The 18,018-nt window shown below is 39.9% G+C and overlaps 1 protein-coding gene across 1 annotated transcript in view; it reads left to right on the forward strand.

Moving 5' to 3' along the window:
* The window catches only part of CHP1 (calcineurin like EF-hand protein 1), a 40,464-nt gene that overhangs the window by 5,986 nt on the left and 16,460 nt on the right, over positions 1 to 18,018 (forward strand). The window contains exons 2-4 of the mRNA XM_019645000.1: positions 3,389 to 3,461; positions 10,663 to 10,743; positions 14,726 to 14,853. Coding sequence (XP_019500545.1) covers positions 3,389 to 3,461; positions 10,663 to 10,743; positions 14,726 to 14,853 — 282 coding nt within the window. The remainder of the gene's footprint in view (positions 1 to 3,388; positions 3,462 to 10,662; positions 10,744 to 14,725; positions 14,854 to 18,018) is intronic.

The following is an 18,018-nucleotide window of genomic DNA, read 5'->3' on the forward strand; positions in this document are numbered from 1 at the left end:
TTATTTGTAACATATTGGTAAATTCTGAACTCAAGCAGCCATACACTGGTCTTTTTTTCTGAAATGTGGTAATGCTTTACCAGTACTTATGAAGAAAAATTTTTTATTTTATTTTATTTTGTAAAGGTTTTATTGGGGAGTTGGGGGAGGGGAACAGCGTTGGGGAATTGGGGAAGGGGAACAGACAAGTTGCTGCCCTTTTATTGTTCTGTCTAGTTGTGGAGGACATCACTTCACTGGCCCATGTTGGTATTATCATTGTGTTCTTCCCGGGTGAGGCAAATCATTCGCCGGCCATTGGACGGCTGCTCACGCTGGCTGCCGGCCACTCAACGGTAGCTCATTGGCAGCCCACTGCAGCAGGGGCTGCAACCTACGCCATCACCTCACTGCAGCCCAGCTCCAGGTTGAGCTGTAGTTCACCATCTTAGCTGTAGAGGGCACATCGTCACTGGCCCTCATGTGGGATCCGAACCGGTTCCCTGCTTCTCAGAGCTGGTGTCCCAAGCCAACTCTTAACCAACGCGCCACTTGGCCGGCCCATGAAGAGAATTTAAAAAATCATACTATAGGAGCTTTCAGTGCCTAGTTCTTTCAGATGATGATCTAGATTAGAAAGATGTCTGGTGGCTCATTTATTAGTTGAAGGGGTTGGACTAGATGAAGGGGTTGGACATCCAATTTTAAAATCGTATAAATCACTATACATGCTTATATATACACGTGGAATTTTTGGAAAGATTCAAAAGAAATTGGTAATAGTGTTTGCCATTGGCAAGGGAGACTAGGGAACTTGGTTGTTACGGAGACTTTTCACTTTGAATGTTTTCCTTGTTAAAGAAAAGTAACCTGAAATATATAATACTCTACTAAAAACTGATTCAGTAAACTAAATATTATGCAGTTATTAAAAAGGACTCCAGGGCCGGCCGAGTGGCGCGATGGTTAAGAACTCGCTTGGGATGCCAGAGGGCCCCGGTTCGGATCCCACATATGAGGGCCAGTGACACTGCCCTCTACAGCTAAGATGCTGAACAACAGCTCAACCTGAAGCTGGGCTGCCGTGAGTCGCTGGCGACGGCGTAGGCTGCAGCCCCTGTGGCAGTGGGTTGCCATGGGCTACCGTGTGTAGCCAGCAGCCAGCGTGAGCGGCCAGCAGCCGCAGTGAGCGGCCGTCCGGAAGCCAGCGACTGATCTGCCTTACCAGGGAAGAGCGCAATGATGGTGCCAACTTGGGCCAGTGAAGCAACATCCTCCACAACTAGATTGAAGAACAAAACGACAGCAACTTGTCTGTTCCCCTTCCCCAATCCCCTAGCACTGTTCCCATCCACCCAATTCCCCAATAAAAATCTTTAAAAAAAAGGACTCCAAAGCAATATAGAAAACTTATGAATTAAATGAAAAGTAAGCTATTACAACTATGTTAAGTGTACAAGTGACTGATATTAGGTGGTATATAAAGAAATGAAAAAGTGATATTGAGATTGTGAACAAATTTTGTTTTTTCGAAAAAAAATCTTTTAAGGGGCAGCCAGGTGGCTCAGTTGGTTAGAGTGTGTGATCTGAACAACAGGGTTGCTGGTTCGATTCCTACATGGGATGGTGGGCTGCAGCCCCCCACCCCCACCCTGCCCGCAACTAGACTGAAAACAGCAACTGGACTTGGAGCTAATGGGTCCTGGGAAAAACACAGTTACCCAATAAAAATTAAAAAAAAAAATCTTTTGAGAAAGTTAGTCATTCATTAACTGACTTTTTTTGTTAAACTAAAGGGAACTTGAGTTCTAGAGTAGCCTTTGAGGCCCGAGGCCATCACCAGAGTAAACTGCTCAAGTTCCTGAAGAAAATGGCTGTGGCTGGCAGAGTTAGGAGAAAGGTGGAGATTAACTAGTGTAGCAGTAGAACTGTACCTTCAGGCCCACGATGTAAGGATGATGATGATAATAGCTAACCTGAAGTGCTTACCATATGCCAGACACTTTGCCCAGCACTTTCCTTTCACGGACTCGGTTAGTTCACTCTGCACCCTCATTCACTCACCCCTCACTGGTAAGCATTGGTGCCTTGAATGGAATCAGTCTGTCAACCTGACCCTCACAAGACTGTACTCTTTACACCGAGCTATTTGCACCTGCCTGGCTGGCAGAAAGGTCCACAGTGCGTCCTCAGTGCCTGGACCCCTGCTTGCTCTACCCTGGCTGGGAATGATTCCTCCTTCTCTGCTTTCCTTAGAGAGCTAGTACTGAACTAGCCCAGCTTGGAGTGAAATCTGACCCCAGAGCATTCACAGCCACACCTTGTGTGCCCTCTTAGCCTTGCTCTGGGCCACTTGCTTCCTGCTTCTCATGCTGTGCCCGTTTACTTTGTCCCATTGTTCCTAAAACTGCAAGTCGATTTTTGTTTCTTGAGCTGGGGGAGGATGACAACTATTATAACTCCTTCAGCCACCCCTTTAAGCCCCTGAAGGTACAGCCTGCGATAAAGTCCATTGTTGCCACACCCTTTTTAGTTGTTTTTTCTCCTTTGATAACTGTTTTTCCCTTCTACCTCCAGTCTTCCAGGAGACTAAACTGTTTCCCAGAAATTCCTTTTTACGTTTTTTCAAAGTTTTATTGTGTACTTGCTATTATTACCTCATTTTAATTGTCAGCTAGTGTCTCGGTTAATCCAAAATGAGCAGAATATCTTCCTTGTAGATGTCATCTGATAACATGACATTTTATAAATTGCCTAATTTATTTTCTTGGAGCCCATTCCTTTACTGAGAACTCAGTGGAACTCATAGCCACAGAAAAGAGGCTGACCCAAAGCTGTGGTGATCTTTTACTGAGGGAAAGGTCAGTACTGAGGGAAAAGATAAAGCCACTAAGAGGAAACCAGATTTTAAAAATAGAGCCTGTTTGACATGCCCCAATCTTAAATTCAGTACAAGTTACCTACCCAGCAGTGCCAGCCTGAAACATCAAAGTGATTAATAAGTATGTGTTTTTAATCAAGCATGCATTTTTATAACCTCTTAGCCAGGACACTGAAAGGTGAAAGTTTCACAATTTCCTTTTAAACTAAAATTGGCTTTGTGTTGTTAAATCTTAACCACCTGATGTTTAACACATACTGGTAAGTAAGCCTAGACTTCGTTCCTGAGAGTCAATTTTGATTGCTCTTCTTTTAGTTTATTTTCTAATTCCTTTCATTCTATAGCTTTAAATTTTCTGCTTTCACTCTAGAGATGAGTTAGAGTTGGGACATCTCCCCATTTTGCTCACTGTGAAGCATTTAATGGTGGGCTCGGACCAGAAAGACAGCTGGCTTTCGAAGGGCCACCGGGGCTTCAGTTTGAGTGGAGGGCAGCTGCTCCAACTGGGACTAATTTTGTGTTCTTTAGTTTCCCACAGTCAGATCACCCGCCTCTACAGTCGGTTTACCAGCCTGGACAAAGGAGAGAACGGGACTCTCAGGTAGGCAGTTCCTTTCCTTATTTTCTGGCAATGTCTGAATAGCTACCTTTATCCCAAAGGCAGGCATGATAGGCATCCAGCATGTGGAGAGCAAGCACCATTTTTTCAATGGTCTTTGAGCATCATTGATCGAAAAGGCAGTTAAATAAGAAGAAAAACAGCATTACATTTATCACTAGGTGTTTGCTCCTTTGCTCCAATTCCCCTTAGTTTGGGGTGGCCATTGTTCTGATCCTTAGAACATACTTTTGAGATTTCAGCTCTATCTTCTTAAGAGAGCCCTTTCCCAAACATATTAGCTTTTGACCTGTAGCAATCCAAGGTAGTCAGGTTGTTTTGTCCTCTCTCCTCTCATTTTCCAACACAACCCATAACCCTAGGGTACACCACTTTATATGTATTAATGTTAGATAAGATATTCAGTGTTTTAGTCCAGAGCAGTGGTTCTCAACTGAGGACTATTTTGTCCCTGGTGGCAAAATGTCCAGAGACATTTTCGATTGTTCTGACTGGGGAATGCTACACTTGTCTAGTGGGTACAGGCCACAAATGGCTGCTAAACATCCTACAATGCACAGGACATTCTCCCACAACAAAGAATTTTCTGCCTTGAATGTCCAAAGTGCCACTGGCCTAGAGTAAGGATATGATTTCAGAGTAATGCAATGCTGCAATTTCATATTTGTAATCATCTTACTCATAGCCAAATGAAATACCTCCTGACCACCACCTCCCAACCTAACTCCCAATAACAACAGCCTTTTGTTACTATTGCTCCTCAGCTTTGATTGACTGGTATATATAGAATGAAGCTGCTTGCCTTTCTGGTGGTTGGCAGGAAGCTGTTTGGGACTTCTTTGAAGGCTTCTAGTACAGGTGTGGGATGTAGCAGAGGGGGCAAGGAACACAGTTGCTAAGTCTCTGTGTATAATCCCTCAGGCAGAAGAGCTAGAGGATGCTGGTAAGTCCATAGGGCCATGTTTGTTCAGGGCAAATTCTGCAGTCACTGGAAGCTGGGATTGACCAAAACCATGCTGCACAATCTTGAAGTCAATGACTATGGAATATCTACCATGTGCAAGGACCACACTAGGTGCTTTTTCTTCTTCTTTTTTTAAGATTTTATTGGGGAATTGGGGGAGGGGAACAGCGCTGGGAAATCGGGGGAAGGGGAACAGACAAGTTTCTGTTGTTTTGTTCTTCAGTCTAGTTGTGGAGGACATTGCTTCACTGGCCCAAGCTGGCACCATCATTGCGCTCTTCCCGGGTGAGGCAGATCAGTCGCCGGCTTCTGGACGGCCGCTCACTGCGGCTGCTGGCCGCTCACGCTGGCTGCTGGCTACACACGGTAGCCCATGGCAACCCACTGCCACAGGGGCTGCAGCCTACGCCGTCGCCGGCGACTCATGGCAGCCCAGCTCCAGGTTGAGCTGTTGTTCAGCATCTTAGCTGTGGAGGGCAGTGTCACTGGCCCTCATATGTGGGATCCGAACCGGGGCCCTCTGGCGTCCCAAGCCAGTTCTTAACCATCGTGCCTCTCGGCCGGCCGGCCCTCCCAAGCCAGTTCTTAACCAACGCGCCACTCGGCCGGCCCCTGCTTCTTTTTTTTTATTGAGGCAGAATACACATAACCTAAAATTTACCATTTTAAAGCATACAATCCAGTGGCATTAAGTGCATCCACTACATTGTGTAACCATAACCACTATCTAGTTCTAGAACATTTTCATCACAGATGGAAACCCTTTACCCATTAAGCAGTCACTTCCTATTCCTCCTTAGTGATTGCCCCTGGCAACCACTAATCGGCTTTCTTTATCTCTCTGGACATTTCATATAAATGGAATTATACATATGTGGCCTTTTGTGACTGGCTTCTTTCATTTAACATGTTTCCAAGGTTCTTCCATGTTATAGCATGTATCAGTACTTCATTCCTTTTAATGGTTGAATAATAAGGGTATTTCATTGTATGTATATACCACATTTTGTTTATCCATTCATCAGTTGGTGGACATTTGGGTTGTTTACACCTTTAGGCTGTTATGAATAGTGTTGCTATGAACATTTTTGTGTGGACATACGTTTTAATTCTCTTGGATATATATCTATTCATAGGATTGGGTCTATGGTAATTTTGTTCTTTAATTAACTGAGTAACCACCAGACTGTTTTTTGAAGCAGCTGTACCATTTATATTCCCACCAGCAATATATGAGGGTTCAAACTTCTCCACATCCTCACCAACACTGTCTTGATTTTAACTATCCTGGTGGGTGTGAGTGGTATCTCTTTGTGGTTTTGATTTGCATTTCACTAGTAACTAATGATGTTGAGCACCTTTTCATGTGCTGGTTGATCATTTGTAAATGTTCTTTGGAGCAATGCCTATTCATGTTCTTTGTCTATTTTTTAATTGGATTGTCTTTTTTTTGTTGAATTGAAAAAGTTATTTTTATATTCTAGATATTAGACCCTTTTCAGATATATGATTTCCAAATATTTTCTCGTATTCTGTGGATTGTCTTTTCACTCTCTATATTGTTCTTTGAAGCACAAAAGTTTTAAATTTTGATGAAGTCCAATTTATGTGATTTTTCTTTTGGTGCATGTGCTTTTGGTGGTATATCTAAGAAACTATTGCCATATCCAAGATCATGAAGATTTACCCCTGTGTTTTCTTCTAAGAATTTTATAGTTTTAGCTCTTATATTTTGGTTCATTTTGATATATATATATATAATGTATTTTTGTATATATTTACAAAATGTATATATGTAATATATATACATATATAGTGTGAAGTAAGAGTCAAACTTTAGTTTTTTGCATGTGGATATCCACCTGTCCCAGCATCATTTGTTGAAGAGACTATGTAAATTTGCAGTTGAAAATTATATCAGACTAGAAATCTTTCTTTTTTTCCCTTCAGCTCTAATACTTGAATAATTTACTTGAGTTTGGGATTGCATATTCCTCATAAAGTCAGATTTAACCACGAAGTAAAGATATAGATTCCAAATAGTTGTGAGTCCATTTCTTTGTAGAAAGTGGGTGATTTGTAAATGTATGTGTTTTTATCACTTTCACCATTTGCTGGAAAACAATGGAAAAGCTTTTGTAAAAGGAATTGTTTCTCTTTAGAAAGGGGTGAAAACTTTCCAGGTGTCAGCTAATGTTACTTGTTCCTTGAAAATCTAAGTAAGATTTGCTCAACTCCTGAAACCGCATTTCACACTGTAGAAAGCCAGTGAATTAACTCACTTATTTGATAGGTGTTTATTGAGTGCCTGTGATATACAAAGCACTGTTTTCAGTGCTGGTTTGTACAAATTCTTGGTGGGAGAAGAGGTGGTAGGAATTGATGGGGTTATTTTTTATTTCATGGTTACCTGGATCTAATTTTTTTTTTTGTACTCATCTTTCAAAGAACTAGGTCTTAAATCTGTTCTTTGATCTCCATCATGGTGTGGATTAAAATATGGGAGAAGCCCCAGGCCACCTTGAGTACACAAGAAATTACCTCATTGTACTATGTAGTAAACAACTAGCATATGTATGTAAAATCATTTTGTTGGACCCACCCACTATCAGGGATTTCAGGGATTTCACACTGGTTGTGTCTCTTGACAGTGGCCGTTGTAGCCTCTGGCCATCGTTTTAGATTGTCTTACCTCTTCCCCAGCCCCATCTTCTTTTTTACTCCCTCCACCTTTCAAGGTTTTCTGGTTACTCAAATTCTTCTGTAGTACAGAGGATTTAGTCTCCCAGCCTCTTGCTGCCAAACTCAGCTCAAGGCCTCTCTTGACCTTTCCAGAACTCATCAGGGTCTCAGCCCAATACAAGTCATCTCCAATCTTTTGTCACTTGGAGCCGGTTCCACTTTATTAAGAAGGTGATAAGGAGAAATATTTTTCCCTCTGTCTACATTTTCTTCACTTTCCTTTTTCAAGATGCTCCATGTCTAGGGCCCAAAGCCAAATTCTGCAGAGGGAGAGGCTATAATGTATTGTCCAAAGCATTCTGTATTCCTTTGTATTGTCAGCCCTAATGGGAACATAAAGCGGAAACTATGGAAGACTTTGGTTAGGAATGGAGCTTCTGCAAAGTGCTTTCAGAGATTCTCCCCAAAGTGTGTTTTATAGAACACAAATTCCTTGGTCTACCAATAAGTGTTGTGTTAAAAAAAAAAAGAAACAAACAAGTTATCAACCAAATTGTGTGAAAGCTTGGTAAACAAGGTTAAGCTGGTTTCTTTATTATGGGATTTCCCAGTATCTTTAATATGCTCAAGTGAATTGGGCATCTTCAGGAGGGGGGAGTATTGTATTTGCCAAATTTATTTGCTGTTCCCCTGTAGACCAGCGGTTCTCAACCTTCCTAATGCCATGACCCCTTAATACAGTTTCTCATGTTGTGGTGACCCCCAACCATAAAATTATTTTCGTTGCCACTCTATAACTGTAATTTTGCTACTGTTATGAATCGTAATGTAAATATCCTTTTGTTTTCCGATGGTCTTAGGCGACCCCTGTGAAAGGGTCGTTCGACTCCCAAAGGGGTCACGACCCACAGGTTGAGAACCGCTGTTGTAGACTCTCCTACATGAATCACTCTTCAGATCGGTATTTCATAGAATGGAAATATATTGTGGAACCTCACAAATCTTACTTTCTGCAGATGCCATTATTTTGGGTGAACTATACCACTGGCACTGAAATTGGTCTTTCTGAAAAGTCAGCTGGGTCCTGTAAGGGGTCCTGAAATGGTCCTTTGTAGGTCAGGTCAAGAAGAGCCTGGTCAACATCTGAATACAAAGATGGGTGCCGGCCGAGTGGCTCAGTTGGTTAAGAGCTCGCTCAAGAGTGCGAGCTCTGAGCAATAGCGGCTCGAGTCCCGGCCCGAGCTGAGCTGCCGCTGAGCTGCCCAACCGGTGCCAGGATCGCTCAGCTAAAAACAAAACAAAGATGAGGTTTTTTGTTTAAATATCCTCTGTGCTAATCTAATTTATGGTGTTAGAAGTCAGGAATAACACTGTATGTACAATCTAACTTCCAAGAGTAGAGTTTAAAAGTATCAAAAGACTTGGTTTAGGTCCTTATGGACATTGGAAGTCCTAAACTAGATCCCTTATTCGGATTGAAGGAATTCAGGCTAGGGTGTGCACTTGCCATTTGATACTAGAGCTGGTATTTAAACTGTGCTTTTTCTCAGCTAAAATTACTTAAGCTTGTTAGACATTAAACCGAGCTATGAGGCTATGCAATTCAAATCAGCCTTAATGTTCATTAAAAGGAAGTAGTTATTGCTTCTTAACCCCTGTCAAGAGGAGCTTCATTTTAGCTTAGTACACGTTTGTTGAATTAGATAATCAGGACCTCAGTAATTTCCTTTATCTTTTATCATCTTAAGCAACCCACTTAAAATTATTACCCTGAGTGATCAAGGAAGATTAGAATCCAGAGTTATTATTCCAGGGCTTTGTGCTTAGTCCTCTAGGTTAGTTTCTACCTGTGTCACCACCAGATGTGGTGGAGATGAGCTTGTTGAATTAATTACATGCTGTGTAAATGTTAAAACACAAGAGGAACAGACTGTTAAAGGCTCCTGGGTAAATAGGAACATTAGCATTTAGTACGAAGAGGGTGGAAGAGTAAGTTTTATCTCTTCTGTTAGTAACCTCCTTGAAGGCAGGAATCAAGATTTATTTGAATTTATATTCTTTCACATACTTGATTCCCAGGTTTACCAATTGTTAACATTTTCCCACATAACTTCAGTATGTATTTCGTATAACAAGGACATTCTCCTATCAAAATCAAGAAATTTAGCATTTTGATACAGCACTAGTACGTAAGATTCCATATTCAAAATGGTCCATTTTCATTTTTACCTATTGGCTCAGTAATGTCCTTCAGAGCATTTTTTTTCCTAGTCTGGGATCATTCATTGAGTTTCATTGAGTGTCTCTTTAGTCCCCTTTGATCTGAAACAATCCTCTGCCTTTCTTTGTCCTTCATGGCATTGCTATTTTTGAAGAGTACACCACAGTTATGTTGTAGACAGTGTTATACTCATGGCACAGAATATCAACCAAGAAGTTTGTTTTTTTTTTAAATTATTTTTTTATTGTAAAATACACATTATTTAGAATTAGTTTCAGCTGTACAACACAGTGCAATAGTTATACTTTTTATCCCTCGAGGTGACAACCCCCCTCCCCCAATCCGCCACCCCACTTCCCCCCCAATATCATACATATCTATTACAATTCCCTTGACTCTAGGAAGTTTTTTTTGAAAACACTTATTGAACACTTTTTGGGGAGAATACCTCTCTTTCAGAAAGTTTAATGTAAGAAAGAAATGCAGGTTTTAGGAAAAAACATGTGCTTTCACTTATAGAATTAAATTTAAATCACAATTCTACCACTTACTAACTTTGTAGCACTGGGCAAGTTACTTTATCTCATCGACTCTCGATTTCCTTAGCTCTAAAAGGGTATAGATAAAATGTTGGCATGAAGAAATGAGATAATGTATATCAACAGAGCAGTACATGATATGTATACAGTGAATGGTAACTTCACTTCAGTATCACTTCCAAGTTAGGAGAAGATGACTGCTCTTGCCATGTTCGAGGGTTAAATACGTCTCTTAGCTCTAGTTTGTAGAAGACAATGGAGGGAAAAGCCATAATCAGAGCAAGGAAGTATGGAAATCAGTTAGTTGTCACATTTTGTTCTTTCTTTGAATGTAAATATCACCTAAGAGTTCCTTTTATTTCTAGGTGCTGTAGGCCTCCTTACCAAGGGTTTTTGCTCCCATATTCAAGCTTTTTTTTTCTCTCCCATATTCAAGCTTTGTAATGTTTGATACTTTGCATTTGCTGTTTATTCTCCAAACTCAATAACTGATTACAAAATGGTAATGTTCAAAGAATCATTTACAGGAACAACTGAGTATTAGCTCGTCAGTGGTTTATTGACATAACCTGTGTGCTGAATTCACTGGAATGTGGCATTGTCAAATGTGGCTTCTACTCCTGAGTTGGTGCAAGAAACACTTGGCAGGTGTTAAAGTGCTATTCTTTGCAGTTATTTTGTATAATTTGCCTTGCTAGGTTGTACTCTTGCATGACTGAAAGAATTCATGCATGTTAAGGGCCAGTGGTCTCTAACTCAGGGTGATTCTCTTGGCAGCCGGGAAGATTTCCAGCGGATTCCAGAACTTGCCATCAACCCACTGGGGGACCGGATCATCAATGCCTTCTTTCCAGAGGGGTGAGTCCCTATAGTTGTTGGGCCTACTTTCTGAGGCTAGTCGAGACTAATGATATTGGTCAGGTCATCTCAAGCCATGATCCTGAATATATTAGGCATCCCTAACTTGATCGTATTTAGAATATTTCCTCTCTTCTACTCTCTTCCCCTTTTTAAACTGCAAATAGGTATATGAGCCCATTTTTAAAATTCTGTCTTTAACCTCTGTTTATCTTTGATGTAAAACTAAACTCTTTAAAATTTGTTATTTGGAAATAATTTCAAATTTACAAGAGTTGCAGAAATTGAAAATAGTACAAAGATCACCCGTATACCTTTTACCCACATGCATCTGTTGTTATATTGTTAGCATTTTGCCTCATTTGTCTCTCTGTCTCTCTCAGCCCTAGCCAATAAAAATGTAATCAAGCCGCATACATAGTTATAAATTTTCCAGTAGCCACATTAAAAAAGTAAAAATGAACAAGTTAAATTAGCTTTGGCAATATGTATTTTATTTAACCCTACATATCCAAAATATTATCATTCAATATGAAATCAATATTTTAAAATTATTAATATATTTTACACTATTTTTTCATATTGTCTTTGAAACCAGTGTGTAATTTACAATTACAGTACCTATCAAGTGCTTTAATAATATAAAATATATATAGTTTTTTCAGCTTTATTGAGACATGATTGACATAGAACATTGTGTGAGTTAAAGTATACAACATAGTGATTTTATATATGTCTATATTGCAAAATGATTACCACAATGAGGTTAAATAACATATATGTTACTTTTGTATTGTGATGAGAACTTTTATAATTTACTCTCTTAGCAACTTTCAAATATACAATATAGTGCTGTTAACTATAGTCACCAGGCTGTATGTTACATTGCCAGAACTTATTCATCTTATAACTGGACATTTGTACCCTTTGACCACCTTCACCTGTTTCCCCCACTATTTTATTCCAGTATATTATTCATATTCCAGTTTAATCAGTTCATCCAATAATGTCTTTTATAGCACTTTCCCCCCTCCAATACAAGATCCAGTCTAAGTCAGTTGTCATGTCTCTTGAACCTCCTTTAATCTGGAACATTTCCACAGCCTTTTTTTTTCTTCTACCACATTGACTAAAGATACAGTTCCCCCACCACTACACACACTTTCTCAAATAGTTTTGGGTTTGTCTAATCTAAGGCTAGGCTTTTGATACGCTTCACTACCTAATATACTGCCTTCAAAATACTGAGTAAATAAATATTTACTCATTTGATTAGGTACCTTTTTGTGAATAAAGCTTATTATATAATCTTGTTTTAAGTAATCTCTTTAACAGTCTCTTCCTGGTTCCTTGTGACTTGTCTATATGACTCATAGGACTTTGAAAAGTTATATGGTTGCCAGTTGTTTTTTTTTTAATTGGGAACAGTGTGTTTTTCCGGGACCCATCAGCTCCAAGTCAAGCAGTTGTTTCAATGTAGTTGTGGAGGATGCAACTCAGTGGCCCATGTGGGGATCGAACCGGCAACCTTGGTGTCATGAGCACTGCTCTCTAACCAATTGAGCCAACCGGCCACCAGTTCTTAATAATGAGACTATGCGTCAGTGAGGATACTGTTGTTGGGTAAAATGCCTAGAGAGGAAATTTTAGAATTCTGAATAGAGAGCAAAGAATTTGCAAGTTGAGAAGTTGGGTACTCAGTAAATCTGAGTGAGAGTCAGAGGAGGAACACTAGCACCAGTTTGTGTAAAGATGGGAATCCAATCAGGCTGACACCTGCTCTTTTCAGATGTTAATCATGAATAATCTCCTACCCTTCCTCCCCCTCCTTCTGACTGCCTGTTTGTTTCAGGTGTGGTTTTTGTGCTGAATTCTTCCGTTTTTCCACTTCCTCTTTTAGCCCATACAGAGCATTGAACCTTCTTTCTAAAGAAAACTTTCACAACTATGCTTTGTATTCAAACCTTTTCCAATGAAAAGTAAACCTTGTAGAGTGATTTTGCCAGCCCTCCCCCCTCCCCCAGTCACTACTGATTTGAAGAAACTGCTTGTGGAGAGCTGTTTTATAAAAAGGTCAAACCACCTTTATTGTGTCTACAGTATCGCCTGCCATCCTACCTAGGGATCCACTGCTAAGGACATTAGGCAGGTGTACACGAGGAAGCTGAGGCCCACACTGGGCTACACCACTAAGCTCTTAGCAAGCTGCACCCCTGCTTCTTGCTCTATCTAATCAGATACAGGTTTTGGCTTCCAGGGTTTTATTTGTCTAGTCCTGTGCAGGTGGATTTTTTTTTTTTAAGCATGAGATTCGAAAGTGGAACATTGGTAGTTACCTTTACTCAGAGACATCATGTCAATAATATATGTACTCATTAACCTGTTTGTTCTGGCATATGATTCAAATCTTACTCCGCATTACTTAATTCCTCAGATCTTACATTTTTAACCATATACTGCTCCATTAGTAGTATAGTTACCCTGAAGAACTAAAGGTTATTCTTTTGAGTACAAAGAGACCCAACATACCAGATCTATTCAGTGAGACATACGAAGACTGGGATTTATTTTTTAGGCAGCCACAGGAACCAGGCAACCTGTTCTTTCCATGATTGCTTTAGATAAATGACTATGTCTCATGGGGCATTCATTTTTAATATTAAAGAACATTCTTCATTTATTCAAGTTTTAGAATTATTTCTTATAAGATTATTGATTAGCCTATGGCTCAATAAAAAGATTTCCTCTAAAGTTAAGTACCAAAAAAGCTTTATACTCAAAGAGGTCTTTCAAAACATTATGATCATGGGGTTGGCTGGGTGGCTTACTTGGTTAGAATGTGAGCTCTGAGCAACAGGGTTGCCGATTTCGATTCCCACATGGGCCAGTGATCTGCGCCCAAGCTGAGCTGCCAGTAGGTGGCTGGATGGCTTAGCTGGTGAGAGCACATGCTCTTAACAACAAGGTTGCCAGTTCAACTACTGCATGGGATGGTGGGCTGCGCCCCTCTCCCACTCTCCCCTCCCCCGCAACTAGATTGAAAGCGGCGACTGGACTTGGAGTTGAGCTTGCGCCCTCCACAACTAAGATTGAAGGACAACAACTTGACTTGGAGCTTATAGGTCCTGGAAAAACACAATGTTCCCCTTCCCCAATTCCCAAATAAAATCTTTAAAAAAACAAACAAATAAACAAAAACAAACTATCATGAAAAATGGGGGGATATCTATCAGTTATGAGGGAATGATAAAATCATGATACAGCCACATAATTATTATGCAGACATTTAAAATGTTTCAAAGTGTTTATATTGATTGGAAATATGCTTAAAAGTTTTAAAAAGCAAGATAAAATTTCACATACACTGTGCTCACAATTACCCAAAAAGCATAGAAAAATTACTGGAAGAAAACATATTAATGATAGTTGTAATTGATTGGTAGAACTTGGAATGGTTTTTTTCTTTCTACTTTTTTACTCCAAATTTCCAGAAATGTATTTACTGCTTTTATAACTAAATATACTTTTATTTTAAAAGCACTTTTCTATAATATTCCTTAACCTTAAAATACTACTAGGTGTATGTGACTGCAGGGGAGACATGAGAGGTGGTTGGGGAGTCATTGGGCTGCAATGACTACTTTGCTGCTTGCTGCAGAGTCTAAAACAGTGAGTTCAAGTCCTGGCTTGCCTAATAGTGTAACCCTGGAGCTACTCAAAATCTTCCTTGGGAAAAAGTATACAATAGGTGACTTTGACACTGGTTAATATTTATGAAGTGGGAATCATAGTACCTACCTCACAGGGTTGGGGTAAGGCTTAAATGAAGATATTTTTATGAGCCCTAAAGTACTATGCATATGGAAAGGGACCTCACTAAATGGACTCTCAGGCCATTCTATCTATTGGCTATTGCTAATATATTGAATTCATAAGAAATAATCACCTTAATTGACATGTCTTTATTATGTTTCCCAAACAGAGAGGACCAGGTAAACTTCCGAGGATTCATGAGAACTTTGGCTCACTTCCGACCCATTGAGGATAATGAAAAGAGTAAAGATGTGAATGGACCAGAACCACTGAACAGCCGAAGCAACAAACTGCACTGTAAGGAGCTCAAGTCTTCTAGTTTAAAATATTTCTTAAAAATCATTTATTTATTCATTCATTTATTGAATAAGCATTTTAAGAGTATAGTGGTTAAGAGCTCAGACCCTGGAGCTAAACTGGCTGGGTTTGAATACCAGCTCTGCCACTTTCTGACCATGTGACTTTGGGAAAATTACTAAAATCGCTGGGCCTCAGTTTCCTCTTTTGTAAAATGGAGTATTAAGGGATTTCACATAGGGATGTTGGGAGGATTAAATGAGTTAATATGTGTCAAGTACTTCAAACAGTGCCTGACAATAAGAGTTAGCTACTAATATCGTTTTGATTCATAGACTGCCTACTGTGTGCAAAGCACTGTGGTAAGTGCTAGGGTGACTGACACCAGTGAAAAAGATCCAGCCCCACCTGTGAGGAATAATGGCAAGACCCTTGGCCCATCTTAGAATTTGATAGATACTGAATGTGAGTTAAGTGGAGGTGGACAGCTGGGTTAGTGCAAGATTTAATTTTTGTCCCCATGCCTCTTTGCCTCCTTTCCTTGGATGTTTGTTCCTTAGATTTCCCTCTGCCCTTGTTGGTTCATGTATGATATTGCCCAATCTCTTACAACACTTCTCTAAGTGAAATTTAATTTCTCTTTTCATTTAACACAAGCCAAAATTGGAATTGAAATTATATTGAATTGATTGAGCCCATGCTTCTCTTACAAGGGTGCATGGTGGTATACAGAGAGGTCAGTAAAAAGAAAAATAAAAGACTTTTTAATATTGAAACAAATGCAGATAAGTTACAGACTTTAATGCTAAATTTACATACATTTGAAAGATGGTACATAAGACTTAAACTTCTGATTTGTGGCCCTTGGGACATATCCCCAGTCTACCTGTCTATAGGAATATGAATTCACTCCTCTGTTGATACTTCAAGAAAAAAGTTTAAGAAGCACATAAATAAGTATTGTTATATAGGATAGGGAAGATTTTTGAACCAAAGTAATAAAATACTGCTCTTTTTTACCACAAGATCATTTACCTTAATGAAGAGCAGAACACTTACAAACAAAACTGACTAGAAGAAAATAGAACTCTAATGAGTTCTCAAATTTATTATATACTGTATTCGTGAATTCCAATTTCTTCTTTCAAGACTAAATACTGTTTGAGACAAAGCCACATGTCTTACATTTAAAGAGTTTTAGCATATATTTAGTACATGTTTGTCTGATTTGGACATTAGTGTGGTAGAAATGTTCTTATTCAATGTTGTCAGACAAGGACTTGATTAATAATTGACAAAGTCGGTTATAGCATAGAACCATAGAAAAGGATAAAATGGTTTAACATTTTATTTTATCTTAAAATATTTAAAAACATATTCACTGGCCAGTCTTTTGATAGAGGACCAAGAGTTGTTTTGTTTTGTTTTAGAATAGGTCTGCTGATAGGAGTTGTGAGCCTTTTTTTGTAGAGCACATCTATAATGCATAGACTGAGGTTTCTAGTTGCAGTTTCCTTTCAGTGGAAAGAGGGCTTAAAGGTACTCTAAAGCCTTCTGAGAACAGAATCTTTCTAGGTGTGTACAATTTCTTCCTCAATCTTTTACAGTTGTCCTGCCATACTTAACTTTAGCAAGTTGTTTTTCCAGTGAGTTAATTTTGAGTTGTTTAGAACTAATGAATCTAATTTTCTTAGGAACAGTAACTTTCCACTTACATGTTTCTTTATTATTAAATTATATAATTTTATTAAAAGTACAAATAGTACAGACAGTTTTAGGATTGTTGACACACCTGACTCTTAGTAAGCATCCCACTCAGCAGGTGGCGTGGACACTCATGTAGCGTGTCAGGTACAAGCATACACTGTGCCGCCATGGCAGTTGGGTCAATTTGCAGAGGAGGAGGGAGAGCATCCGTGTCTTCAGTGAGTTGGTTAAGGTGAAGACAATAATGAGACATTCTATGCTCTATGAAACTATGCTCTAATCCAGGATTAGAGGAGACTTTAAAGGTCACCAATTCCCTTCACAGCACGGGCTCTACTTTTCCCAAATTGTGAGTTCCCTTTGGCAGTCTGGTGAATCCTATTGACCCCATCTCGGAATGTTTTAGAATGCATAGAGTAAAATACATAGGATTACAAAGGAAACCAGTTATATGGAAGTAGAATTAAAATATTAAGACAACTTTGTGATACTGTAATAGATGTGCTTCTTTATTATATTGGGTTGTTGGAAAAGTCATGAAATATTTTTCTATGTTTTTCATTGCAAAAATGCGTCATGACTTTTCTGACAACCCAATACATTAAGTAACAGGGTGTAACATTGGAGCCCTGTGGCTGTGGATCAGCTCTGTGCCTTGAATGTGGTAGTAGTTACACGAATCTGCATAGGTGATGAAAGTGCATAGAACTACACACACACACACACACACACACACACACACACACACACACACAAGCACACACGGTGAAATCTGAATATGCTGTCTGGATTGTACCACTGTTTGATTCCTGGTTTTGATGGTATATTGTATTTATGCCACCACTACAGGAAGCTGCATAGAGGGTATATGGGACCTTCCTGTATATATTTTTAGCAACTTCCTATGAATTTCTACTTACTCCAAAATAAAAACTAAAAACAAAACAATAGGGGCTGGCCGGGTGGCTCAGTTGGTTGGAGCGCGAGCTCTTAACAACAAGGTTGCCAGTTCAACTCCTGCATGGGATGGTGGGCTGCGCCTCCCCCCCACCCCCCCAGAGCTGGATTAAGATCGGCGACTAGACTTGGAGCTGGGTTTGCGCCCTCCATGCGCAACCCCAGGATTGGGGGACAACAGCTTGACTTGGAGCTGGTGGGTCCTGGAAAAATACAGTGTTCCTCTTCCCCGATTCCCCAACACTGTGCCCGTCCCCAATTCCCCAATAGGATCTTTAAAAAAGAAAACAACCGGGCCAGCCAAGTGGCTTAGTTGGTTAAGAGTTGGCTTAAGAATGCAAGCTCTGAGCAGCAGGGCCGCCGGTTTGATTCCCACATGGGCAGTGACACTGCGCCCGAGCTGAGCTGTCGCTGAGCTGCCAACGGGTGGCAGGATGGCTCAACTGGTGTAACAACAAGATTGCCTGGTCACTGGTGGGCTATGCCCACCCGCAACTAAGA

This window comes from Hipposideros armiger, unplaced genomic scaffold (genome assembly GCF_001890085.2).
Source record: "Hipposideros armiger isolate ML-2016 unplaced genomic scaffold, ASM189008v1 scaffold_92, whole genome shotgun sequence".
In the NCBI taxonomy this organism is placed as follows: Eukaryota; Metazoa; Chordata; class Mammalia; order Chiroptera; family Hipposideridae; genus Hipposideros; species Hipposideros armiger.